Genomic DNA, 27,053 nt, shown 5'->3' on the forward strand with positions numbered 1-27,053 from the left:
CTTTTTTTCTTTTGCACATCGTCGTCAGCGGATTGGTCGTCTTTGGACAGGCCTACTCAGGGGTCATGGGCACTGATTGACGGCCCGAACATCCGTAAAATGGGACCGTAAACGTTCGACAAATTATCAGGCATTGGTTCTGCATAAAAGTAAACAAACAGACGAGAGATTTGACTGCATTTTCCCCACAAAGATGTCAGCAAAACATTGCTAAGTACTACATTTTAATCGAAACAGAGGAAAACATTAGTGGCTGATAGGGAGTTGAAAAAAAGAAGACTTCAACACACACTTACCTACCCAGAGTTCATAACGAAACTTAAGCTTGTTGGATTGGATTTTAACCAAAGGTTAACTGGAGCAGCCTGATTTTGAATTACCGCAATGAAATTACGAGTATCAATTGTTTCTTAATTCGAAACCCATAAGATAATTTAATTGGAACCATTCTTAACGACACATTGTATTCTTGCAAAAAACTTTACAACGATTTCGACCCAATGATAGCAAAAGAAGGGAAGTAATAGCACATTGCTTTCTGAATTGGCCAAAGACGGATTGAGTAGAAAGGGCAGAAGGAAGGTGCCGTTGGCTTATTCAATAATTTCTTTTCAAACTAGCACTTGCGGTACATCGGAAAACGACAGGACAGACAGATAATGGGAACATGCACATAGAAAGAAAGACACACAGACGGGCAGACAAGACAGTCTTACAGACACGATCCACAAACACAACAATTCTCACCCTGGAGGTTGGCAGGGTTTTAGGGTATGATCAACAGAGGTGCAGTAACTGACAGGAAAAAATATCCAACGAATCTTTATCCACCAGCTGATCAGTAGGACTCGTCCAGCCGTCAAAATGGATTCTCAGCAAGGGTCCCTTGAGGTCTGTTACTGTTGCAGGGCAGATGAGGCGGGTTCGCGCAGATCCACTGCTTCAAGTTTGGTTCCAATTTTAAAATTGTTGGCACCCCCTTTGCTCCTTAGTAATGAAAGATGAAACTGGTTAACAGTTTAACTCCCAAAGCGATCAACTGTCACGTCTCCCTATAATATCCATACGTATCCAGCAAACAGGTAATGAGAATATTCAAAATTATCAGGTAAAGTTATCTTGATTTAACACAAAATGTTCGTTGCTAATTTACAAGGAAATGTGCATAAGCTGGAAGGGATCATTAACAATCAGATCTTGGGAGAGTTAACCCTTTCACTCACACAAGTGACCAAGACAGAATTTCTCCTTACAATATCAATACAATATCAAGCAGGCAGGTGATGAGAATAGAGAAGAATATCAATCATGGGATTATTAGTTGAACGCTAATACCAAATTCTCTGAACTCAGTAACATCATAAGAATTGTATGGCAGGTAGTAAGGAGAATTACTAATTAGATCTTGGGAGTGAAAGGGTTAAGGGGAGCGAAACAATAACTACTTGCTCTAACGAAGGGCTAATGCTCGAAAAGTCTGCTTTAGGAGGCCACTTTACATTATCAACTCGATTCTCTTGTTATACTCCTTCACTAACGCAACCCCACAGTCTTATTAAAAACTTTTCCCTTTGAACGTTGACAAAGAAAAGTTTATTGCAAGCCTCTAAGCTCGTTACAACGCGAAAGAGAGAAAAACAAATATTTCAAATAAACATTAAGTGCTTGAAAATCCCAACTGGCGGGAGGCAGACCAGATGGCCATTTACACAAGCGCACCCGAAGAGTTGAACTCGGGGCGACCGAGAACAAATCCATAGTGAGTGGCAGGGTGGAGGACGTGAACCGGCACCACGAGATTCCAAGTCCAGCGACCTAGCTACTTGGTCATACCGCCTTCTTCAATGAGCGCTTAAGGGTTACAAGTAGTTATTACCTGTCGAACGAGCTGAGGTGGGGCTTCGATGCCACCCGTCTTGGCAAGATATTCAGGCCAGCTAAAAGCCTCTTGGGTATAATCTAAACGGGTCAAAATCAAGGCGTTATTACAATGTGTCTTTCGAAATTAATAAGAAGTTGAGTGGAAGATTGGACACTAGTTATTTTTCGGCGACCCAATGTTGTACTCATTTTTGTTTAGCGACGCGTTGGTGCGTCACTGGCATTTCCATGTGAAAACACTCTACGGCACTCTTAGGTTAAAGGACTGCTCTATCTACGACCGTCTTCATCAGACCTGATTGAGCTCCTACCGGCAAAAACTCTTAACAACAAATTTGGCCGCCTCTTAGCCGTTTCAAAGTTCACACATGAGCGGACGTCTGACCGCTGTGTTACCGTGTGCCGCCAGCCATCGTTACATTTCCACTGAACCATGCTTACGAGCATTTAACTTCAGTTGCAGACACCTATCTTGCGTTCTCGGTGTGTCCGCTTATTAAGCTTCGATTGTTCCACGGAAAAAAAACTAATTCTCTAGAAGAAAAAACAGAAGCATATACCACCTCTGGGCGGGTGTAACTGCAGCCCGTGAGCCTTAGCCCATCCGCAGGGGAACACGTTAATTGAGTTCGCGTGACACACAAAGTAAGTGGCCAGGGAATCGACTCCAAGCACGAAGTAATTGAACCTCAGCACCTTGATCACCGTCACTACACACACATGACTCGGGTTGAACGGGTCGATAGCCTCGAATTTCATGCCCACTTTGTAAACTGGTGAACGCCAGGGGCTGTTCCCGTAGGAGTCCTTAAAATAAAAACAAAAAAAATGAAAAAATGAAGCTTGATCGATGAGCCGCGTCACGTTATCTTCTGTGATACGCTTCAATTTTGGAGCAATTTTCAATCGATGGGGAAAAGTAATTTAATATTGCAATAATTTTGCTTAAAACCTTTAGAGCCTAACATCAACATGCATACTCTCTATACTGTTCTCTAAACATTTCCTAAGTTCTGCTGGCAAAGAGAATTTGTTTAATAATCAAAAGGGTTAATACATTTTTGCGATTTGACAAGACAACCGGAGCCACCAACAGAGCCTATCTGAAATATTACGCCTTGGCCTAACAAGTACATGTTACATAGAGTGTTGCGAATTCCAAATTCCTGCTCAAAATATTTGTAAGTCCGTTGCTGTACCACGAGGTTTACAAACTGAATTAAAATTTGGAAAATAATATATTTTAATATAATTTGCACAACTTAAGTATCTTTCATTCAAAGATATAATCACTTACAAGCCTTAGAAATTAAATATACTTTGAGACGCTTACCTGTACAAAAAATTCCTGAGGTGCATCTAATGAGTTTGCCAAATCATCCGCCAGGAATTCATTCCACTTGCTGAGACTGTGTTTCCAGCCTAAATGACAATTAGACGCACATAGTGTGTTAAGAAAAACCAAGATATCTGTGACGCCCATAAGCCTATATACAAAATCCCGACAGGGGAACGGATAGTCAGAATAGGAGAAAGTTAAAGATGGATTGCTTTTAGGGTAGACGTGAAAAACGTTGGCGAAACATTTTCGAGAGATTTACGCGGGGGAGAGCATTATCTTGACCCTTAAACACCCTTGCAAAGTTTTCGAGATAACGAAAAAAACTTGTTATATGATTTAGGAGCCATACAAAAATGTGTAGTTTAGGTATCCCAAAGAAATCCAGCCTAACAGATTTGTCATTGGTGATCGTTTTAATTCTCCCCATTCTTGGGTTTTCCCGTCCCTTAATGGTTTATCATTGCTCTCTTCTTCAAGTAGTCTTGTAAGTGCCAGTGACGCACTTGAAGTCATTGAACTTCATAATGATACTCATCCTTGACGCATTCTACGTACGCATACGACGCGTCACCCCACGCACTTCACGCGTGAAAGACGCGCGTGCAATTTCTCATATGCACGCGCGTAACTACACGCCCTGGAAGGGCGTGTAATTCCCACGCATCACACGCGCTTGACGCACAAACAGAGAGCGGTTCCGTACTTCATCATGGCATCACGACATACACTTACCAATGGGTGGCTGCAAAGTATGTCCAACCAAGGATGACCAGCCAATAGGATGAATCTCAGCCGATTGGTAGTGGCACCAGAAGTCTTCAGCCACATCGTCATCCAGTCCGTCATATCGCATCCTCAGGCGGTCTCCGATCACATCAACTATGGTCGCCACGCACATGGAGTACATATTCTTACGATTCGGCCAGTTCCACCTTCATACCCTTCTGGAATCTGTTGTAAGATTGGCTTTGCAGTTGTTGAAGAAATTCAACCGAAAAAGTCTTGGCTCCTGAGAGACATTTGAAGAGGTAGTCCCTCCAGTTGGCGCATTTCTCTCTGATAGCTGTACAACAAAAAAGGTACTAAGAAAAAGTTTACACTAAAAATGCCATTAGGAGAGACTTGCGTTCAAAATTTCCCTCCTGAATTAGAATCTTGAGGAGTTGTCCTGCATGGATAGAGAATTCTAAAAAAATCCAGAGTGAAAAATATTTGAAATTTCTTCAAGTCTATTGAATTTTTACTTGTGACTTTTTCTTTAGTAACAAAAATATGGTCTTGAACCTTTTCCCGCTGGCTTGCCTTTCGTTTCAAGATGTAATCCACGTGTACACAAAAATTTCACTAGATAGGATTGACTACCTCCTTACATCTAATTTCTCCTTACAATGTCACCCCTGAATCAAACATTTAAGGTCAGGAGAATAAAGGAGGTGATCACCAGCTAAAGAAGCTCTTGATTGTTAATCACATTCTCTTTGCCAACACCTTATGAAATGTGTACAGAACAGTATGGATAATGTGCATGCCGATGTTAGGGTGTAAAGTGCAAAGTTATCATACCTGGAGGCGGTATGAGCAGTTTATTTCTCTTGGCGCACCAACCCACTGGATGGATGTTCTTTGACCTCAGATCAAACCAAAAATCGCCAGCAGGGTTTACCTCGTACCCTTCATACCGTAATTTGACTCTGTAGTGCTGATTTCAATCACGGTCGCCACCCAAAAAGCAACATCTGTATCGTCTACGACATCCATACTGCAGTTTACGACTTCCACTTTCATGCCAACATGTACGCCTTTCAAACAAGGACTCAGACTTACCTAGAAACAATACAACGATGTCAGCTCCGCTCTGGTTCCGATATAGAATTCTCCGCTATAAGTAGCAGGATTACTTTGTTTACAAGAAATATGAACACCCCTCTCGTGATCTTAAAGACCTCCAATTTATCGCATTACCGCGCATTAAGCCCTTCAAATGTGCAACTTGTGCGCTGGTGGTCCCAAACTGGGCATTTATCGCTCATTCACGAACACCTTAACCAACAGTTTCAATTCAAACTTACATGCTCAAAAAAATGAGTAGGGGCAGCTTTCGCTCCGGTTTTTCTGAGGTATTCTGTCCAGTCAAAGCTACGATTCTGCCAGTTTTCACCAACATCTTTGTACAAGGAAAAGTAGAGAGGAATGTTTCAAGAAAAATGAGGTCACAACAAATAGGCGATGAATTGAATTGACAGAATTTACCTTCTCGAGACAAAGGGGTCGCACTTGCTCCCGACGTTTCTGCTTCTTCCTGAAATGTGTGCGAAATGTCAAAAGTGAGCTGTAAAATTTCTACTTAAATGCGCAATACATTGCAATGTTTCCCAGAGAATTAACACGTTAACCCTTTAACCCCTAAAAGCGACTAACATATAATTTCTCCTTACAGTATCATCCTTAAATCAAGCATTAAGGTCATGAGAATAAAGGAGATGATCACAAACTTAAGAAGCTCTTGATTGTTGAACAAATTCTCCTTGTCAGAACCTTAGGAAATGTCTAGAGAGTAGTATGGAGAAGATACATACTGATTTTAGGGAGTAAAGGGTTAACAGAATTTCAGTTACACCAAGCTATGTGTATCTGTACATCGTAGAACAATCTAGCGTTGATTTTTCATGCTGATCAGGGTTAATCCTACTAAAAAGGGGGAAAAAAGTAGATAAATCATAAAATAGAATACAAGTGACACAAATCGTGATGAATCTACCATCCCTCTAACTCCCAAGATCTAATTAGCAATTCTCCTCTCTGGTTGCTATAACTTTCCTTCGAATCAGTTCGGAGAACTTGGCATTACATAAGATAACACACTTCAGGTGATAAGTTCATCTCTTCTCATTACCTGTTTTCGGGATAATGTATTACTATTGCAAGGAGAAATGACAATTTGATGACTCATGGGAGTTAGAGGGGTTCATGGGCTTGTGGAAATGTTGCCTTACCTGCTGCCCATCTTGACTCATTTCTTGGACACCAGACGCTGCTGCTGCTGCAGTAGAAGCTGGACGATGTTGCCGACGCAGCAGCAGCAGCAGCTGCCGCCGCATTTGTATTGTTTTGCGTGTCTTTCCGAAGTTCTGTGCTTCTTTTTCGGAGTTCAATCTTTTCTCCCTTCGACTTCTTTTTAATATTCGATGCAGAGTATCTGTTTTGCACATTCCATTTTACAGAATCGTTTGGACTTTGAGAAAAAAGTGTTCCCTTACTCCAATGTAGCAGCAGAATTCACACTTTGCTGTATCGGACAAAACAGTCACTAGGTTAGAAAGAAGATCGAGTTTTAAAGAAACTTTATGGTGTCTGTCTGAAGTTCTGTGTTTCTTTTTTGGAGTCCCAATCTTGTCTCCTTTTGCGTTCTGTTTAATATTGGATGCAGATGAGTATCTTTTCGCACACTCCATTTTTACAAAAGCGTTTGGACTTTGAGAAAAAGGATTCCCTTATTCCAATGTAGTGGCAGAATTCACACTTGGCTGTATCGAACAAAACAGTTACTGTGTTAGACATTAGAAAAGGTTAAATTTAAAGGAACATTTTAAGGTATATTCAGCATTTAATCTCAACTTTAAAGAAATTTTGGACCATAATAGTAATAGTTGAATGCATCGTGGGTTTAAGCTATAACTAATTAGATAATTTGTACGAAACATTTTTAAGCAGCCCACACATGCATGAAAACAACTTTGAGGAACATAGCCAAGTGGTAAAAACATCTAATGGTTTAGGTGGAAGTATCATATTCAAAGTGACTGTAGAATGATTCAGCGTTTGTACATACAGTTATAAAAAATTCATCTTCTCTTCGTTCATATGTAAAAACAATGTCCAAAATAAATTGAAATTGATGCAGGATGTCACTAATTGTTATTGTTTAATTATGGTTGACCATGGAATCCAAAAATGGAAAATGGCTCACATGTCACTGAGCAGGCACCTTTAGGTGATCTTGTCTAATCATAAAGTATGGGTAATTTAAGATGATAACAAATTAAAAAAAATACAGTCCACATGCCACTTTGGATAGGTCTACCGACACCCTTCATTTCACTAATGGTGAGTAAATTTGTTCATTTAGAGATTCATCATTTATATTCATCACCACTACACAACTGAATCAGTTTAGATTAAATTCAAAAGCGAAGATGAGAATGACATCTTCATTGTAAGAGTAACAGAATGATACTTCTTTTCTTTGGTTGATTATTAACCTAAGAAATAAACAGCCAAGGATTTTGTAACTCAATTATGCAATAGGCCTCATTTTCTATCAGGTTTACTGGCATAACAACCCTAGTATGAAGTAGAGCAAAAATAAGAAAGGTTTCTAAATCATAAGCCTGAATTGTTCTCCCAACATCCTGTTTGGGTTATTATGTCAAATAAAACAATCGAAAGTGTGCTCTATTGCTTTTATAAAATAAACTTCACACATGCAATAAAGGATAGGTTCATGACCAATCAGGGCACTTGTCTTATCTTGGTAATTTAATAAGAGATTACTTCATTACATGTATTAATAGCTGTACCATGACTTTAAATGAGTATTTTCAAAGCTATTATAATTATTAATACTTCATTAACTTTCAAAACCATTTAATACTGTTTAGGTATGAATGAGCTTAAAGATTAACGATGCTTGACTGACAATACAGAACAAATGTGAGTTGGTTCTGAAGTTCAGCTATCAAATAAATGCCGAATCCGCAAGAATTGTGAGACGCTTAAATACAGTCAATTCTCTCTCATAGGCAGACACCCTTGGTAATTGGAAAAAAAGGGTCCCCTACAAGAATCATTCCCATACACAGACAGAAGAAAAATAGGGTGGATGAGTGTTAGGTTGGACTCTTGTTAATGTCAAAGGAACTGACAATTTTCTTTCCTGTGGACAAATAAAGATTTGCTCTGTCAAAGGTCATATTTTGTTGATATACAAATTGAGGACAAATTTTATTGCCAAGAGTAAATTATTATCCAAGGGGTGTCCGCTTACATGAGAATGTAAACAAAACTTTCAAAAGTGTCCATGTCCACTTACAGGAGAGTGCTGCTTACATGAAAGTGTTAATTAAGATTTTAACTATGAGGCAAAAGGGGAATTGAAAAAAAATTGTCTGCAAGTAGAGCTGTCTGCTTATGAGTGTCCATTAGCAGAAAGTTATCTGTAATTGGTTATCAACTTGAATTTTGTTAATCAAGCCAAAATTGAACATCACAGCTGTGGAATGATTTCTACATAAAAGATTGGCCCTCCAGCCATGCAAGTTGGACTGGTACCCAAACTTCACTTCAGATAAAATGCCCATTGCTAAGCAAAGCAGCTTGTCTTATTCCACAAGGGAAAGCAATACACCCTTGTAATCTTCAAGTTGATAATCAACTACAATGAGTGATTTATATCTCAAAAGCCGACATTACCCATGTTTTCGGGGAGTGGCTCTTCCTCTGGAATTTCCTCTTTGGGTTTCTCTTCCTTAACCTGTAATCAAGAAGAAAAACATTTTCTAGTCAGATCTAGCTTATGATTTCCACAAAAGAGAGAAGAGCCAAATAAAATATTATATTTATAATGATATAAATATATTAATATTTATTATGCCAGTTAACTCATAAAAAGTGGGGTCTGTTGCTGAAATCATTGACTTGTTCTGCACACTACGTAATATAAGTACATTTATTTAGCCAACCTCCTCAGTTGTTGGCTTTTCTTGGGTGGATCCTTCATCTTTTCCACTGCAGGGCCTGGATCTGGGCTGTCATAATTACGGGTTTCTTCTTCACCATAGAAAGCCAGGATTTCTCCCTGCCTCTCTTCCTCAACTTCTGCCTAAAAAATGGTCCAAGTCCAAATAATTATATTAAGTAACTACCTGTAACAACTAATAATTCACTCAATATGCATGGTGAAAGGTGCTTTTTGTCCACACTGATTGGCTAGTTCAGTAGGGATTATCAAGTATTGTTCACCTCCAAGCAGTTCAAGAGACAAAATTGGCATTAACAAATTTCATTTTCCCACCATTTTTGGGTACACTGACAGAAATAAACTTTTTTTGGTATCCATGCTGTATACACTAAACCAACCAGTCACGTTCACTTTGGTGAATATTTGTTAATTACCATTAAATATCCAAGTGCAACTAAAATGAGTCATACCCTGGAAATGTTTATAATAAGTATTCAATCAAGGCAAGTTACATGGAAAAAAAAAAAAAAAACGTATTTCACTCATCCACATCTCACAGTTTTTTAACACGTTAAATTAGTATTTCCCTTCTACGAAAAACAAGGCATTGATGATTTAAGCTCTCTTCAAATTATAAAGTCATATAATTGTACTGTTGTTGAACTTATTTTATTTGTAGGAAAATTGGCCAGAATTGCCATGAATGGTCATTTCATTTTACACAATAAGCTGTAAGGCTTTGAAAAATCTTTTCCATTGCACTTCAAGTTGAGTTTTAATCATAACCAGAAATTTAATTACTCTTTAAGAAAGCAAGGTACAATAAGATTTCTCATAAATAAAAAGTGTTTCTTTAGATTGTAAATAAATTATAAATTCCTCTTGTCAATCCACTATGTACTTGTTACTAACATAAGAAACTCAATAGAAATGGTTTCCCAAACAAAAAAAGAACTGAACACAGAGAAACTAAAGAAAAGCAACATTCTATGTTGAATCACTTTGAAGAAATAAATGATTTTATCAGTTATCAAGCAAATAAGAAAGGATTTTAATTCAATTTTCATTTCTACCCTCAAAATACAAATAAAATCATTCATACCATCTACCAAAATGAAGGAAACGTTGTTACATTTTGACCTTCATATACACGTATATACAGAAACTTCCATTTGATCTATTTTTAGACTAACCTTGTATTTGAAAGTTAAATGTAGTGTATCTGTGTAGATTATTGAGATCAGAGAAAAACCCAAGAATTATAACATATGAGAACACATATGCATGTAGTATGATTGTTCAAACATTGACAACTGATTTTTACTTTGGACCAGTTGAAGTAATAAATTCAACATTCCTTATTCCTTGGCAAAAAAGAGAAACATAAATTTAAAACAAAAAGTTCCCCTATTTTGAAATTAAAATGGTATAAATTTTCCCATAGCTAACACTTTAAAAAATAAGGAAAAGTGGCACCTCCTACTGTGCCACTTTCAATTTCTTTTTACTGCCACCATGGAAACAGATATTTGTGGAAAATATCACAACAATGTTGGCAAAATCTTTGTTGAAAACTCAAGCATTAGCAACCTTTGAAGATCAATCAGTGAATTACAAATTTATCAGCAAGTTTTAAAATAAACTTGTGTGCATGATGTTGGCTCAATTTTTTTTTTCTAGATTTAAAATTCTGCAAACCTGTTTGACTCCTGTTTTTCAATTTCAGATAAAAACACTCATGAATAAATTGTAGTTCAATTTTTCCCTTGGTTTAAAATTCGTCAAACCAGTTTCATGATCTTAAGTTAATTTCTTCTGCATTCATTATCTTAAATGAAAACAAAGGAAAAAATAAAAATAAACTTGTTTTGAAAAATTTTGATCAATGGAAAAAATTTGACCCAAAACAAATCGAAACCTTGTGATCAACATGGGGAGTGAGAGCAGTGTACAACCAATGGTTTTTGTTTTAATTGTCATTCCTATATAATTGTATTTAAACTCCATGAATGACCACAATTTTGGATGATTATGAAAGGAAGCTTGCACCAAACTGTTTTATTCTGCACCACAATGGAATGGTACACATTCTTGAGCCAGATTAAATCAGAAGGTTCTTTTCATATCCAACAACAACTCATGAACAGTACCTTGACATTTGGTTGTTCTTGTTCTACAGGAGCTTTTACACTTGTTTCATCCGATACTTGAGCAGCATTACCAGCTGGTTTTTCATCTTTTGTGTCCATGTCCACATTTTCTTCTGCTGGGACTTCTCGTGCAGCTGCCCTGAATTCATTGGTAATGGTGTGTCATTGCTCCCTACACAAATCAAATCAGCACTGAATGTAATTGTTAATACAAATCTCTATTCTTGCAAATGTTTTCTAACATGACTGCCACTATAGAACTACCAATACACAGTATCTTAACTATTAGCAGAGAAATAATAAGGAAGCCCAAAGAAACCTTGGAGTTTATAAAGTACAGGCTCACTCAAAACTATGAAACACAATTTAAAAATTTCAATACACAATTAGAGATCTTAACTCAGTTTCACAAAAGAGCTTGAGCCTTCAGTTGAATATTGATGTAGTAGGCTTAAGAGGAAATCAAATAACACTGATTTTAAGCTAGACTGAATTTACTCTACATCCTTTGAAAATAATGCTATCCTAGACCTAGAATACCAGAAAATACATACAAAACTAGTTTAAATCATTGGAACTTAATTCACATCAAACACCAGCATTTATATCAAGTTTAAACATATATTTTAGGTTACATTCAGTCTGGTATAATTTGCAGTTGTTCTGTTTAAGAATTACTAAGGCTGGTACAATTATATTTGGAAAAAAATAATTTATGAAATTGCTTGAATAAATTTGCTAAAAATCATTTGACCTGACATGCATTTTGTAATTCAACATTGATATATGAACTACATTTGAAGAGTGGAAAATAAATATGGGTCAAGAATCAAATTTACTATAGCAGAGAGAGATTAATTGTCTTCAAAATATATAGCTTTGTGATAAAAAAATTGAATCTAATATTTGTGTATACTTTGATAAGGTTTTGACTTTCTAAAGTTGGAATAAAAATTTTTGTTGGTGATTCTTGAAAACAAGTGGGAAAAATCATGTATTTAAACCCTCACACAACACAGGAAGTCTCCAAATTGATCCTTACAATCACCAGGATTCACAAAAACCAATGACATTTTGGCATCTTTTGGCAAATGTATAACCATGATCCTTGTGAACATTGCTACATGTAGCAGCATATTTAAATGAGAAGGGGTAGTCACATGAGTCATATGATTGTCACTCATTTTGCATCAGGAAAGATAAGATTATCATCCAGGAAGTATAAATAAAAATGGTTTATAACAATGGCAAAACATAATGTCCTCAAGCTATTGAAAAGGGTTAGTATAATATATATGTGTCAAATTGACTTCTTCTACACCAGTGAATTAATTTATAGAGACACAAAAGTCAAGTCTTGGGCATGTTTACAACATAGTGTTTTAAAAATACTAAGTTCAGATTTTCATATTTTGTTGACTTTGGGTAGTATCTATTATTTTAGTTATTCAAGATAGGTATAACATGGTTTATTTATGTTGAAACAAGGTAACTAAAAGATAAGGTTAATTTAAAATGGCTGCCACAGAAATATGGTGAAAATAAGAAAGGAAATTTTGAGTGAAAGAAAGATATACTTAGTAACATCTCTTGATATACAGTGAAGTATTGAAAAAATAGTAGATTAAAATCTTAAGAAAGGTAAAAATCAGACTGAAGGGCAAAGCTAAAAGAACTCAATTAAATATAATCCCAAAAAAAAAGTGGCTGAGAAGCATAAAAACTAAATACAATATTTCCATCAGCCCTTTGTAGGGTTAATCATTTTTTTTCTAAGGTAGCCCTGTAACTCCCTTATAAATGTAACAAACCATCTCATTTAATGATCAAAAGCACAAGTATGTCACATCTTTTATTGAACTGTCTAAGTAACTAACCTGGTTTTTCTTCTGAGACTTTTTCTTCTGAGACTTTCTCTTCCTACAATTTCAAACAAAATTTAGCATGAATAGAAGGTATTTTAAGCAAATCTCACCCTTTTAATTTCATTCAAATTAATAAATATGTCACTAACATTCTCAAACCACAACCACACAATTATGTTTGAGTTTTCTATCAATCTTCTGTTTTTGTGAGTAATTTGCAAGGATCAACAACAACAAATCAACAGACATTTCAATATCTACACATAGACAAGAAGTGTGTAGAGCAATATGCTGATATATATACATGATTGTTTGCCTATGGGGAAAAATACTATCTATAGGGCATGTTCAAAAGATCATTGTTCCTTTAAAGTCAATGCATATGGTCATCAACACCTTAAAACAATGCTTTACAGTTTTAAAACAACAAAAAACATACAATTAAACTCGAGTTTTATGACATCTTGATATTTTTAGACGTGTAAGAATCAACACCACCTTGTAAATTATCTAAGATATTTCAAGATCTACATGACTACTCCTTTTACTCAAAGGAAAAACACTTTCCATACATACATAACTAAAATAAAAAGAATACAATCATACAAGCAGTAAAATCATTATAACACCTAATTGATCCACATATATGTTCTTTTACGGACGACAAAAATGCAACTTCGTGTTAACATGAATGTTACAGGGATCAGTCAAAAAAATTAAATCTTCAAGTAGGTTCCAGGTATTCCAAAGTTATAAGTATACATTCTATAAATAGCCAGAAATAAAAGAGGGAGGATAAGTAAAGAATTCGAATCATTCAAATGAAAGGAACAGAGATGGCAAGATCGATTTTTTTTTCAATAAATGTGGTCCAGAAGATAATGAGTGTTTTAGTTTTGTCTAAAGTACTATTCACTTAAACCCCCGTCACCTTTCAGTTTCTTTGCGACATCAACAGAGGTTTTCAAATACGCTTGGACACTAACGTCTTCTCACAGTTCAACTGCGCTTTCTTGTAGAAGAAGTTTGTAAAACCGTTTCCTTAAACATTATTTCAAAACCGAAATTATGTAAACAAATACTCTAAGCGAACTCATGTATGCTATTAGACAGATGTTTCACAACAATTCCTGAACAACCTCAAAATACGTTGAGACCAATTTCCATTAATTTGACATTAAACTAGAGCAATTTTTCTGCTATCTTGCCATCAATACGAATGGTCTTTTGGGTGTTGCTTGGCTTAGAGCTTCTGTTTTCATGTCAATTTCCATTGTTCAGACGAGCAAAAATTTCCCGAAAAAGAATTTGTTCACGAACCACAACATAACGAGGGAAAATTTAGACCAAAATTTTGAGCAATCCTTAATTTAATAATCTAACCACTCTTCAGCAGAACACATAATCTTTTTGTTGTTAAATTAGAACAAAATATTCGAAGGAAATACTCACTGTTCGCGTCTCAGCTGTCGCCATCGTTGAGAATCCAACCTCGTTTTCGTGGCGAACGTCATGCCCAGTCCTCAAAGGGCTTGCCGCTGATGACGTATAATAGGAGTTTTTTTAATTTTAATTAAAGAAATCGCATCGAAATTTTTTGATATTTTTATTAGAAATTCCGTAAATCAAACAATTTCTGACTTGTCTAATTTTTCTGTCTGAATCTATCTTAACCATTTGCGTTCAATTTTAAATTCGCGTGACCGAAAAAGTTAAGCAGATATATCTCTGATGTCATTCGTACCCATACTTCTCACGACCACATTCCAACCGAGGCTGAGCTGATCCCAAATATCCAATATGGCTCAGAAAACTCTTTAAGAATTGCTGGAACAATATAATTCTGGTGAGAAATCCGACTCCAATTTTGAACTATTGTGGATATTTTTTTCTTACTCTTACCTTTCGACTGCTAACTGATGTTCAGGCTACGAAACAGGTGTAAAGTTGTGTTGGTAGATGTTTTGTTTGTGGGAGGGAGTGACATACTTACCTATTTCTCTTTGAAGAATACAATGTTTAAGTGTGTATAAATGTCAAAAACCCAGATACTAAGCTGTTTAAAGTAATTCGACGTAGTAAAGGCTCAATTTTTTTCAAAATTTTCTAAGCAAATAACTCAGAATCGAAAAAGGTTCGTGTATTTTCAAACATAATGATTTTAGTCCTACTATGTTTTGGCACATTTTTGTGAATAGTATCCAATGATTAGGCAACTTTTGGCCGTATGTTACTTCCTTGATAAGTGCATATACATTTTGCTCTGGTGTCTTACCTCTAGTGGTGGTTCATCCACCCAAACTATCCATTCAATTCTCAAAATGTGCTCGGCCAAAAAAAAGGTGTGTAACTTGCAGTTTCAATTCTGTGATGGATCCAACATTTAAGTTTGTATTATGCTTGTAGCCTCATAAATTCAGACAAAAATGACTTTTTCATGTTTTTGCTCCTAAGGTTAATGTGTACTTAGTAAATATATTTTTTTCAATAAAGCTTGTAGCTTTGAAGGTGATGTAAACAACAAATTCTAAGAACTTGTACATGAACAATATCCAGATGAAAGGAGTTTCACAAGGAAAAGGTCCTGAGGGAAGCTCTGCCCAACACAGAGCACATTCACCTAATAATGATCCCTCTGAAGATGGAAATTCAGGAGATAGAGTAAGTCATATTTGATGAATCTAGAGTGGTAACCTTTAGGGAGCTAAATTGTCTTCATTGAATCTGGAGAAGCTCTTGTGATTCTCAATGATCATGTCTAATACAATTATTTGATAACTTTTACCAAAGTAAACTATCAGTAGTTTAAAAGGGTAAGTTTCAAAATAAACTCGGGTATTCACTTTCAATCTTAGTTAGGGAGCTGGTTAATGAAAAAACCATTATGTTTATTTGTATTATGTATTTGTATTATCATTATATTCATTTCACTATATAAATTGATCTGACCACATTTATGTTAAATAAGGCAATTAAACACAGTTGTTATTGCCAGAAAATGAGCAGCCCTTCTGGTTATGTGGATTGTTGAAATTTCATCACAGCTGGTTTCTTTTAGTTCTTGAGAAGTTCAGTAGCAGCCTTTTCTTAGCAGTCCTGAACACTTTTGTAGCTGGTTGTGGAGATTTGCCAACCCTAGTGGTGGTTCTCCATCTTACAGCTACCTGACTATAGTGAAAGCCCTTGGACATTCTGCGCACCCTCCTTCCAAAGAAGAAGGCAGCAGTTAACTTGTACTTTACTAATGATTGTTATATGATTATTTTAGGCTGACCCCAGCTCTCAAGGTGACCTCAAACTGCTTGATGGGGAGAAAACTCAAGCAAATGGTAGTTATCACTTTATGTTTACTGGTAAACAAATAAGATGCTCAAATCTTACAAATTACTTTATTAACAAAAACTGAGATGTGAAATTGGTATGTCATTTGTGACTTAGTGATTGGATTCCAGACTTTCATATCATTAACTATGTGGACTGCTTCTATTCTGAGCATAATAGCTTAGGAATTTTTGGTAAGATAAGACAAAGAGTGTGATACTGAACTTGAAGGCTCACACATACACTCCTCCACAAGGAAGAGGTCTTATTGATTTAAGGCTGCATTATGCTGGTGTGATGTAGCTTTTTTGAGCATGCTTTGATTTGCATCAACAGCAAAAGAAGTTACCTATTTGTGTCCCTTCTCTGGACCAGTACGTGGTACACTTCAGATTACAAATTACAGGCTTCACTTCAAGGCAGATGATGTAAGAATTTATACATAGCTAAAATGTGTTTAAACTGAGAGTTATTATGTTGAGTGTATTGTGTTTTAAATGAGAGTTACTATGTTGAGTGCATTGATAATGTTGCTCACAACTGTTGCTATGTATTGGCATTACTTTTATTGTGGTGGAGTTTAAATTTACTGTGGCATTTTAAGTTGTATTGATAACTAATTAGTACTCTAAATTATTATTTTGACCAAACCAAGTGTGATCCTCAGAATATAGAATTAGTAGCATGTTTTGAATATTTGTACTTCATTGTGGAATGGAGCATATGTGGTACAAAAGGATGAGGGAAATGATGAGTCATGATTATCGGTGTTGTTACCTTCAGCATGAAACTATTGATTATCTTAGCATCAGACAAATTTACCCAACTGGGGGGTACTGTTATTTTACTTTGAAAAATATTGGATAGAATTTAAGGTAGAATAGAACTGTGTCCCTGTAAAAATTTCAATGATCTAGAAATTCAAAGCCCAAATATGCCATTGCAGCTGTATCAATCATTGATATTCAAGTGAAAGAGGTGCTCTGTTCTGTTCATAATTTTCTAGGATTCTAGTAAGATATATTGTAAATACAACTTACAGTATTAAATATTTACCTGCCTGGACCACCAATATTGGATGTTGAATATCATTCTTGAAATCATTTCACTTTTATTAGGACCCACCCTTTACAGTAGAAGTACCTCTTGGTACCATTTATCGAGTAGAAAAGATTGGTGGGACCACCAGTAGAGGTGAAAATGCCTATGGTCTGGAACTGTACTGCAAGGTATGGTCTTTTGAATGTCAAGAAACTCGTCAGTACCTATTAATGCTCAGTACTTCATAGAATATTCAGCCTGGGCTGAGTTTATAAATTCATTGTTAAATATACATACTAATTCTCTGTGAATATTCTTTTTGTTTTGGTTTATGCTTACTGTATGTCTGGTATTTTTGCAAACTACTGCTACCTGTTAAAAGAAATTATGTAGACTTTTCTCTTTTCAATGATTTACTAGAAAAGGGGTGCTATTTTTAATGCTGATCATTTTTATCAGTTAATAATTTTACCACAATTGTTTGTTAGGTTGTCTCAGTAGTACTTCTTGCCTTAAGAAAATACTGGCCCTTGATTTTTTTTGCTCGCTGTTCAAAAATTAGTTTAGTATACCCCATCTTTTATTATTGAATTACAATCAGTGCATCAAGATTCTGCTTTTAAGCAAGGTTAAGGAAACTTATAGAGGGGATAAGTGAAGGGTCCAGGTTCCTCCCCCCCCCTCCACCTTCCCAAACTGTTACTTCTCATAAAATAATTTCATATTCATTCCCAGGACATGAGAAATCTACGTTTTGCACACAAGCAAGAGAATCACTCTAGACGAATAATCTATGACAAGCTTATGGTATTTATCTTGAGTCTCTGTAATGATTCTGATGCCTAGACAGGTTATTATTGAAGCTCAAATCTTGTAGCAGTTTTAGGCAAGAAGATATTAAGATATTTACCAACCAAGGCTGATATTTGGTTGATTGTCTTTTACTGAAAGTATTCAGTTCTGGTTGGTATTGATTATATTATACGAGACTGAGTTGTGGCTAACTTCGAACCATGTATATTAAATAATGCTGTAATAATACAAAAACAAAGGAAACGAAAATGAAACAAGCTTAAAACACTTTAATTAAAATCAATTTTTTTCTATACTGGCAAATTCTTTTCATTTTCCCTGATTTGCCCATCTTTGTGGGGTTATAGAAAACTGTGTACCATGTTGGTGTGATTTATGACCTCTTACTGTAAACCAGAAAAAAACTGTGTACCATGGTGGTGTGATTTGTGGTCTCTTATGTCACATGATAGTCAATTGATACAATGTACACCCGCGCAAGTCACCTGTGCAACATAAGGTTTGCAGATGGCACTTGATATGGGGTTTAAGGTTACTTTCTTTCATTGATGGTTGAGAAGAATATGGAAGTCCTCTCTAAAGTTGCATGTTTTAATAAAATCACAGAAACTATTTAATGATGATAGAGAACAGTGCTCAATCTATTGTCAATATCTGTTTTTAACATCAAAGTGTTGGTGAAAATGCAGTTCCTATTATTAAACAGTAACATGTTTTCTGCAAGTAAAACAATTATGTACCAAATTAAGAAATGTTGCAATTATCAGTATACTGTACATATGTATAAAGGTTAAATGAAATTTTCAAGATTTTTTTGTGGCATGTATACATGTAGACTGCTTATTGTAATCTTCCATCATGAGAGAGCTTGAGATCTGACTATGAGTATGACTACGACCAAGAGTTTTGGCTGGGAATAGAGTGGCACTTAGCCCCTCGTAACAAATTTATAACTTTAGATAAACATGATGTAACACACAAGAGCTTTTTCAGAATTAGGAAAACACTTCACAAATTGATGCCAAGCCCTGTTGAAGATACCTTCTTTGAAATTCTCTTTTTTTGTGTGTGTTCCTGAAATAGTTTTATCTGAGATTTCCAGAAAAAAATCTTAGTTGGTGACAGGTCGGCTAGGACTTTTTCAGAGTTAGTGTGACCTGTCACATTGTGAAGCATGTGTAGTACTCCTACTGAGAAAACTCATAGTCCTACTCATAGTCAGATCTAAAACTCTCTCCTATGTTTTCATTTTCATCAAGGTTTATGCATTTCCTGCAACAAATTCAAAGGTACGGATAAATTCTTATTTTTACTATTAATAAAATTAAACTGTTTGTTGTGCTGGGGGTGCATTACGAGTTCTTACTGTTAAAAGTAACTCTATGCATGCATTTTTCTGTTAATAAAGAAAATCTCAATATCCTCTCTTCTCTTTTCAATACATTTCCTTTCGATTGATACTGACAAAGAGAATTCATTTAACAATCAAATCTTCTTAGGCTGGTGATCATTTCCTTTATTCTCATGACCTTAATGGATGATTCAGCAGTATAACTGTGAGAAGAAATTACGTGCTATAGTCACTCTTTGGGTTTTAATAGTTAAAGGTAGACTGTTTAACAAATCCTAGACATGGAAAACACTTGAGGCAGGGTTTCATCCAGTATTCTTCATGTCTCATAGACTGGATTCTTAGTGCATGTTCAAGGATTATTAATTTATTTGAGATACCTTTGGTTCACAGCCTTTCTTTGCCTTCTCCTACAAAGAAAGATTTGATATCAACGGATGGGATATATACGATCCAGAAAAAGAGTTTCAAAGACAGGTAAATCTGAAATACACTGTATAAGCTCAATAGGCACCACGGTAACAATGTATATATGGTATTAAAGACTTCCTACACCACACATATGGCCACTGCTAATTTTGATTTATTTTCTTGACAATTTTTGTTACTTGTTCTTATTCTTTGTGATGTGATACAGACACTACATAATATTATGTTTTCTAACAGAATGTACCCAATGAGTGTTGGCAAATCACAAGAATTAATGAAAAATATGAGCTGTGTGATACCTATCCTGCTCTGGTATGAATTTTACATGCTTATTTTGTAATGTCTTTTTTTTTCTGGAGAAAATCAGGCTCAAAATTTCCAAATGATATGAATGATCAAATAAAGATAATACCATGAAAGCTGCAACACAAATTTCTAGCTCAAATTGGAAACAGTGGACAAAGAGCTGCCTTCAGGAAGTGCCACTGCTATATCCCACCATCTGTGTTGATGTTGTTTGAGTGAAGAGCTATTGTAAGGGGAATTAATTACTTCTTTGACCCTGGGTGTGTAGTGGTGGAAATCACTATAATTAGGGACACTTCACCTCCTCCAAAGCAGATCCTGTCTGGCCATGTGGGTGTGGTCTGAAACTACTCTGGACAGTGTTTTATTCATGTAGTTACTGACTCGTTTTTGTGTTGCTTGGCCAAGGTGTTGATGCAATCAGATATATTCAATATTTTTCCCCAGGATGTTTACTGATTACTGATGCTTTATGCTCTGTCCAGTTTGCAGTACCTGCTTCTGTGTCAGATGAAGATTTAAAGAAAGTTTCTGCATTCCGCAGCAGAGAGAGAATTCCAGTGAGTTAACTAGTATGCAACTCTTTCAATCCAAGAGCAAAGATAGCCAAGTTATTGTGCAGTTCTTGAAATAAGAACAAAAATCATACAACTTTCCATTTAAATCATTCAAGTTAAGTTTGTTTGAAATTAGGAGATAAATAGAAGTATCAGTTTCTTACCTGGACACTCAGTTCCTTTGAGTAGCTGTAGGACAAAGGACTTGTTACATTTTGTTAATATTTTAAACATCTGCTTCTCTTTGTTTTCTTGTTTCTTTTTTTTTTTCTTTTTTTTTTTTTTTTTTTTTCAATTATTCTAGGTACTCTCCTGGGTGCATCCAAAGAACTCTGCTTCTATTACTCGAGCCAGTCAGCCTAACGCTGGTCTTGTTGGAAAAACCAGAAACAAAGATGATGAAAAATATTTTCAGGTCAGATACATTAATTTTATTTAGGTTTTCAGTAGTAAGCCTTCCGTGACCACTGAGAGCGAACTGAAGGTCACAGTTCTTTTGGTTCTCCATTTCCTGTTTGTTGGCATTGAGCTTTAAAGATCAGCCATTTTTGGGATGATTCCGACTTTCAGTCCAGAACCTTGTTTGTTAAGTTATGTCTTGCCAACTTGAAACGTAGCTGAAAGGAGTCATTATAGTGTTTTTTTTTCTGTTACCAGGCCATTCTAGATACCAATGCGAGAGGACACAAGCTGATCATCATGGATGCAAGGCCTAAGATAAACGCTCTGGCAAATCAGGTATTTTGAACGGATCTCGAATTTTGCAAGTTTCAGAGCCTGTTCGTGGCTGTCAGTTTGTAGGGACGAGTGAAAAAGCAGGCCAAACAAGAGAAAAATTCATGGGGAACTGGTCACTCAAAAGGCACCCTCTGTTTTTTTTCTAACCAGCTCATTTTTTTTTATCTTCACTCTTCAAGAGCCTAGTACAAGCTACAAGTTTTTAAAATTTTCTGAATTTCTGTGACGTTAATTTCAGGCTAAAGGAGGAGGGTACGAAATGCAAGAGAATTACCAGAACACAGAGTTAGTTTTCTTGGATATTGCAAACATTCATGTCATGAGAGAAAGGTAATGTATGCGGTGAATTAGTAAATTTGTATTTCAGTTTTGACTATTCCTTAAACCATTTCTGAGTAATGCCATTTGTGCTTGTTACACTGCCATGTAGGGTTCAGTTATCAGTAAAACTGCATTCCCACCCCTTCTATTTTCTATTTCGTTTATAGCTTGCGTAAACTTAAAGACATCTGTTATCCTACAATTGACGATGTTCACTGGCTCACAAACCTGGAGGGCACTCATTGGCTGGATTACATCAAGGTCTAATTACTAAGAAGATAACACTTTAGAGGTCTTGAAACATTGGGGTAGTGGGGGGGGGGGGGGAAGGGGGGTGGTGACGGCCCAAAGTATACAAGTGAGGCGCAAAATCCCTACTTCATTAAAATTTTCAAAACGTTATATTACCGTTTTTCATTAATACAAACAGATATCTCTGGAATCTTAGCAGGGTCCAGTTTGCCAGTTATCAATTAATTGATAACACTGTATAAGTAGGCAGCTATTCGAAAACAGCTCTGAAAGATCGTATTTCGCCAAGCGCGAGCCTTGTGAAACGATTTGTTGACCGACTAATTGTCTAAATGAATTAAGGGGGTTAGTTTCCAAAGAAATTGTGGTGCTGCGTCGGTGGGAGAATATAACAGGGCAATTTAGTATTATCAACTGACGAAGCGCTGACGCTGACTGACTGACTGACTGACTGACAACCTGACAAACTGACTGACTGGCTGGCGGGCCGATAGTCTGATTGACTGACAGACCGGCTGACTATCTCGCAAACAAACAGACTGACTAACTGACCAATGGACCGGCGAACCGACCAATGAACTGACTAATTGATTGACTGAACTGGTAGGCTGGCTGGTTTCTTGACTCATTGACGGACTCGCTCACTAACTTTTTGAACGATTCGCCGTTTAAAGGACTGACTGACTGATTGCTAGGCTGAGGAACTACTGATGTCACGCAAGTTTTGTTATTGATCTCGCTGACTGTCTGATTGGTTTAAAATCAATTTTAGGTCATTCTTTCTGGTGCAGTTAAAATAGCTGATGCCGTGGACAGATGTCGCATGTCAGTTGTTGTGCACTGCAGTGACGGCTGGGATAGAACGTCGCAGGTGAGACCAAAGGCAATGCTGGTCAGCGATCTTGCGCGCTGCTCAAATTTTGGGATTGCCTTTTTTCCATATACGCACGTTTCGTTATTTCATTCATTTGTATGTTGTGTTTTAGGTGGTAACGATAATGTGTGTTTCTTTGTCTCCTTAGCTTACCGCCCTCGCTATGCTTCTTCTTGATCCTTTCTACAGAACCATTGAAGGATTTGAGGTAAATTTTAAAATATTTTCTGTGAAATGCCATCCAGTGTTTCTTAAGAATACTGCATTAGTTTTGCCTGTAATTTCACTACAGGTTCTGATTGAGAAAGAGTGGACAAGTTTTGGACATAAATTTCAACAGGTATACGGTTGGTCACTTAATAGCTTCGCCTCTTCCTTTTTGTTTTTGTTTTTAGTCTGTTCATTTGCTTGTTTTCACTAACTAACTACTGTTCTCTGAAATTTTTAGCGTTATGGCCACGGAGACAAGAATCACGCAGATGACCAGCGTTCGCCAGTATTCCTTCAGTTCATAGATTGTGTGTGGCAAGTCACCAAACAGGTTTGTGTTATAGAGCTGTTTTCAACAGAGTGTGGAAAACCACGACCAAAGTAATCACAACAGCCAATCGGAGCAAAGGAAAATATCACAAGCAACTATTGAGAACTCATCGAGACCTTCCGCTCGTTTTGTCTTTCTCGGTGGTGTACGTACACTAGTCAAAAGGAGTATTGAAGTGAAACCAATGCAATGTCGGTTACTTTCCGCTCCTGAATTCAAATCCCTCTGCTCCAAACACTCGATCTCGACTTTGTCTCACTTATTTCACTGCTCTCGAAGACAGTTCTGCGTGCTTTATGGAAGTCTTCTTGAGAAAGATTAACCCTTTAACTCCCATGAGTGACCAAGACTGAATTACTCCTTACACTGAATTTTGAAACAACATCAAGCAGACGAGTGACGAGAATAAAGAAAAATATCAATTAGGGGATATCAGTTGATCCAATACCAAATTCTCCAATATAACATCATGAGAATTGTATGACAAACAGTATGGAGAATTACTAATATGATCGTGGGAGTGGAAGGGTAAAATAGTCCTTCACGCTACGACACTCATTGTGAGAACTCTCTCACCCAGTCGACTGTATTCTGTTTTTATCTTTCAGTTTCCCTGTGCTTTCGAGTTCAACGAACATTTCTTGATAACTGTGTTGGATCATCTTACAAGGTAACAGCAATCAGTTCCTTGTATCTGCCTTTTATTCTAATTTTCCGAGACACTGAAAACTTATGGAACGTTAGTCTCAGTTAAGCTTCAGTTTTGCATTTTTTTTTCTCAGCTGGAACTCGTTCGCGTTTGTCGGGAAGGGTTTTAACACTAAATATTTTTTACTCGTTTTATCTTTCAGCTGCTTGTTTGGTACTTTCTTGTACAACTCAGAGTACCAAAGAGTTAAAGAGGTGAGTGTAGGGTTGGTGCTTATATATGTTGTGGTTTAATTTTATCCTTGGTTCAAATTTTATTTTCCTTTGTTTCAAACTCATTATCATACATTACAACACCCAGAAACGAAAGAAAATAAAATTTGAACCAAGGATAAAATTTAACTACAACATATACGCTCGCTGCCTTGTTTCGTCCATTTTATCCGCATTGAGTGAGTTGTTTTTTTGGAGTGAAGACGCTAGCTTGTGTTCAATTTGTAATTGCTACTCCTCGCCTGCTCGCCGATCTCTTTTCTTTCCTACCTTATTTGTCACTTTTGTTTCATTTTAGGACGTGAAAGTTAAGACTGTTTCTCTGTGGACTTACATTAACACACGTGTAAGTAACTTGAGCTTTCTTTCCTTTCGTCAAAGTACCAGTCAAGTAAGGCAGACAGAACCGCAAGTTTACACACGGTGGATTTCATCGCCTCAATCGAACATACTTTGAAATAATATCCAGTTGTTTGTTTGTTTGTTTTTTTTTAATCTCTCCGGCTCTTTCAAGTCACTAATGGAATCGTTTGCCTACGTTTTCAGCTCATGGAGTTTAAGAATCCCTTGTATGCTCCACATCTTCATCAGCATGTAAGTACAACCCTGTACACTGTGTTACCCCTGGGTTCAAACCATTTACTCTATTACTGTACACTATACTCCCAAGCAGTTAGTCATGTAACCTGCATCGCAGGCGCGCTAAAAGAACGCAAGTAAGACGTGAAAGAGAGATCAGACACGCGTGACTTATTGTTCGTGCGTGACATTCTCACCCCGCCCGATTAACTCAGGCACCTGCCACGCAAAGTGAGGAACGGCTGTGGTGCAGACGTAGAATTCGTCTAGCATACCAGCCGGCTTGTCAATTAATCATTCAGACAGTTGGTCGGGTCGTTGCTTGGTCGGTCGGCTAGTCAGGCAGTTAGTCAGGTCGTTGTGCGGTCGGTCGGCTCGTCAGTCAGTGAGAAGATCCGCAAAAAAGTCATTCAGTAATACTCCTTTTGGGGTTTCTTTTCAGGTTTTGTTTCCTGTTGCTAGTATGAGAAGACTGGATCTGTGGACTCGCTATTACATTCGCTGGAATCCCACAATGCAACCGCAGGTAGGAGTGATTTTATTTACACATTTCATTTTGTCCGATGTGGAGGAATCGGCAGACGTTCATTGCTTCGCAAAGGTTCGCAAGTTTACTCCTTGAAATACCATATAAGCATTATTGTGCGAAAAGTGGTATGCCTCCTCCCTCAGGTCCGCGCGGCGCGGTATCTTCATTTTCTTTTTTTACTGAATTTTTTGGCTCACGCTACGGACTACACCGAAAAGTTGGGACTGCTCGTAGTCTTTTGGGAACAGAAAAAAATGAGATTACTCTTTGACCTCGTTTTTCTTCTTGTGGGTTTGTCGAGGATTTCCACATCCATCTTACCTCCCTTCAGTTTTTTGAACATGACTATTTAAAGGTAACAATTCGAACAAAAGTTGGGGCCTAGAAGCGAAGATGTTTATAAGGCAGTACCTTCGCCGATGGCCATTTTCATGCAAACAAGCTTATAACCAGGGGAAAGGAGGGGGGGGGGATTTAATGAGAGAAGGAGTTGGGAAGGGGCGAACAAAAACGCGCGTCTGTTTGCCCGTAAGAAGATTTTAGCCGAGTTGGGGAGAGGTTTGTTGAGGGTCTGGCACTTGATATTTTTCACCATTACACAATGGCTCGCACTTAACCGCGGGCGAAAAACGCTCGTACCAAAGTGCTAATACTAAGGGTCTGCTTTTTTACCTCTTGTTTTGAAGGAATCTGAGGAGCAGAGAAGCCGAGAGTTACATTTCCTCTGTGAGCAGGTAAGGACGCAATTTAGGTTATGGGATCGATCAACTTAAAACTGGCGTTCGAAGTGGGTTTGCAACTAATTGTCTGCCTGATTATCCCTGCAGCTTCGCCAGAAGTGCGAGGAACTGGAGCGAGAAATCTTGGCTCGTACATCAGTTGAAGTACCTTCCACTCCTGATGCCATGTCTGTCAATAGCAACCAATCACAGCAGTGGGCCCAGTCCTCGGCGGTCTGACACATTAAACTGCAGCAATGGTTGTGTGCAGAGCCCGCGAATAAACGGTGGCTATTTCTACGGACGTCTGCCATGGCCGTTTTAGCCGTTCTATTTTAATATGAATTATGTTACCACAAACATGTGGTGTATTTTTTTCGTCGTCAAATGTTATAAATTTCCTTTCGAATGCCATAGTTGGCGTTTTCTCTGATGAAAGGTCAGATAACATTGTTTGCACCAGAGTCCCATTCAGATTTACGTTTCTCAGACAAGCGAAGAATGAACAGTAAATGAATCAATGGACTGTACTTTTAATTTTTAATAAAATACGTTCTATGAGGGTGACATAATTTGTTTTCCCTTGTTATGTATATCTGTCGGATTTACCATAGCCCATAGAGCCGGGTTTTTGTTAAAAAAAAAAAAATGATTGTTGCATTTTGCTTATTTTGCGTTTTTACTGTTGTTACTTTTGTTCGTATAGTCTTTTTTACGTTACGTTTGTTTACTGAATCACTGGGCTAACGGCTCGGAAAGATCCAACCGAAAGACGTTCAGCTGAGG

At 37.0% G+C, this 27,053-nt stretch overlaps 2 protein-coding genes across 3 annotated transcripts; one reads left to right on the forward strand and one right to left on the reverse strand.

Moving 5' to 3' along the window:
• Positions 1 to 743: 743 nt before the first annotated feature.
• On the reverse strand, positions 744 to 14,533 carry LOC131771135 (MBT domain-containing protein 1). Its single transcript, XM_066161267.1, is given in 27 exon segments — positions 744 to 806; positions 808 to 920; positions 923 to 1,007; positions 1,877 to 1,959; positions 2,445 to 2,649; positions 2,652 to 2,688; positions 3,201 to 3,303; positions 3,956 to 4,139; positions 4,141 to 4,286; positions 4,787 to 4,924; positions 4,927 to 5,047; positions 5,293 to 5,387; positions 5,474 to 5,522; positions 6,217 to 6,273; positions 6,275 to 6,331; positions 6,333 to 6,373; positions 6,376 to 6,421; positions 6,423 to 6,467; positions 6,469 to 6,678; positions 6,680 to 6,747; positions 8,693 to 8,753; positions 8,962 to 9,005; positions 9,008 to 9,101; positions 11,111 to 11,161; positions 11,164 to 11,282; positions 12,988 to 13,030; positions 14,428 to 14,533. Coding segments are annotated over 27 exon segments (2,382 nt in total). The 5' UTR covers positions 14,452 to 14,533.
• Positions 14,534 to 14,734: 201 nt separating this feature from the next.
• LOC131771128 (myotubularin-related protein 2) lies at positions 14,735 to 26,839 on the forward strand. 2 transcript variants are annotated; one of them, XM_059086887.2, is made up of 25 exons: positions 14,735 to 14,821; positions 15,469 to 15,636; positions 16,244 to 16,304; positions 16,633 to 16,724; positions 17,415 to 17,525; positions 18,073 to 18,144; positions 19,410 to 19,439; positions 19,895 to 19,978; positions 20,168 to 20,242; positions 20,722 to 20,796; positions 21,098 to 21,208; positions 21,451 to 21,531; positions 21,770 to 21,861; positions 22,020 to 22,113; positions 22,877 to 22,975; positions 23,127 to 23,186; positions 23,271 to 23,318; positions 23,427 to 23,519; positions 24,128 to 24,189; positions 24,371 to 24,422; positions 24,739 to 24,786; positions 24,987 to 25,034; positions 25,462 to 25,545; positions 26,235 to 26,282; positions 26,376 to 26,839. In XM_059086887.2, exons 2-25 carry the CDS (start codon positions 15,517 to 15,519, stop codon positions 26,505 to 26,507), a joined length of 1,872 nt encoding a protein of 623 aa, XP_058942870.1. In that variant the 5' UTR covers positions 14,735 to 14,821; positions 15,469 to 15,516; the 3' UTR covers positions 26,508 to 26,839. The 2 variants fall into 2 exon arrangements, with proteins under 2 accessions (XP_058942870.1, XP_058942871.1); XM_059086888.2 differs by having other exon boundaries at positions 14,755 to 14,821; positions 15,532 to 15,636.
• Positions 26,840 to 27,053: the final 214 nt, after the last annotated feature.

This window comes from Pocillopora verrucosa, chromosome 14 (assembly GCF_036669915.1).
Source record: "Pocillopora verrucosa isolate sample1 chromosome 14, ASM3666991v2, whole genome shotgun sequence".
NCBI classification, from domain to species: Eukaryota; Metazoa; Cnidaria; class Anthozoa; order Scleractinia; family Pocilloporidae; genus Pocillopora; species Pocillopora verrucosa.

Excerpts from the sequence above, each read along its gene's own strand:
- LOC131771128 (XM_059086887.2), top strand. The coding sequence starts at position 15,517 with ATGAACAATATCCAGATGAAAGGAGTTTCACAAGGAAAAGGTCCTGAG. Across the intron at positions 21,532-21,769 it reads TAAACGCTCTGGCAAATCAG|GCTAAAGGAGGAGGGTACGA; the intron begins GTATTTTGAACG and ends CGTTAATTTCAG. Across the intron at positions 22,114-22,876 it reads ATTGGCTGGATTACATCAAG|GTCATTCTTTCTGGTGCAGT; the intron begins GTCTAATTACTA and ends AATCAATTTTAG.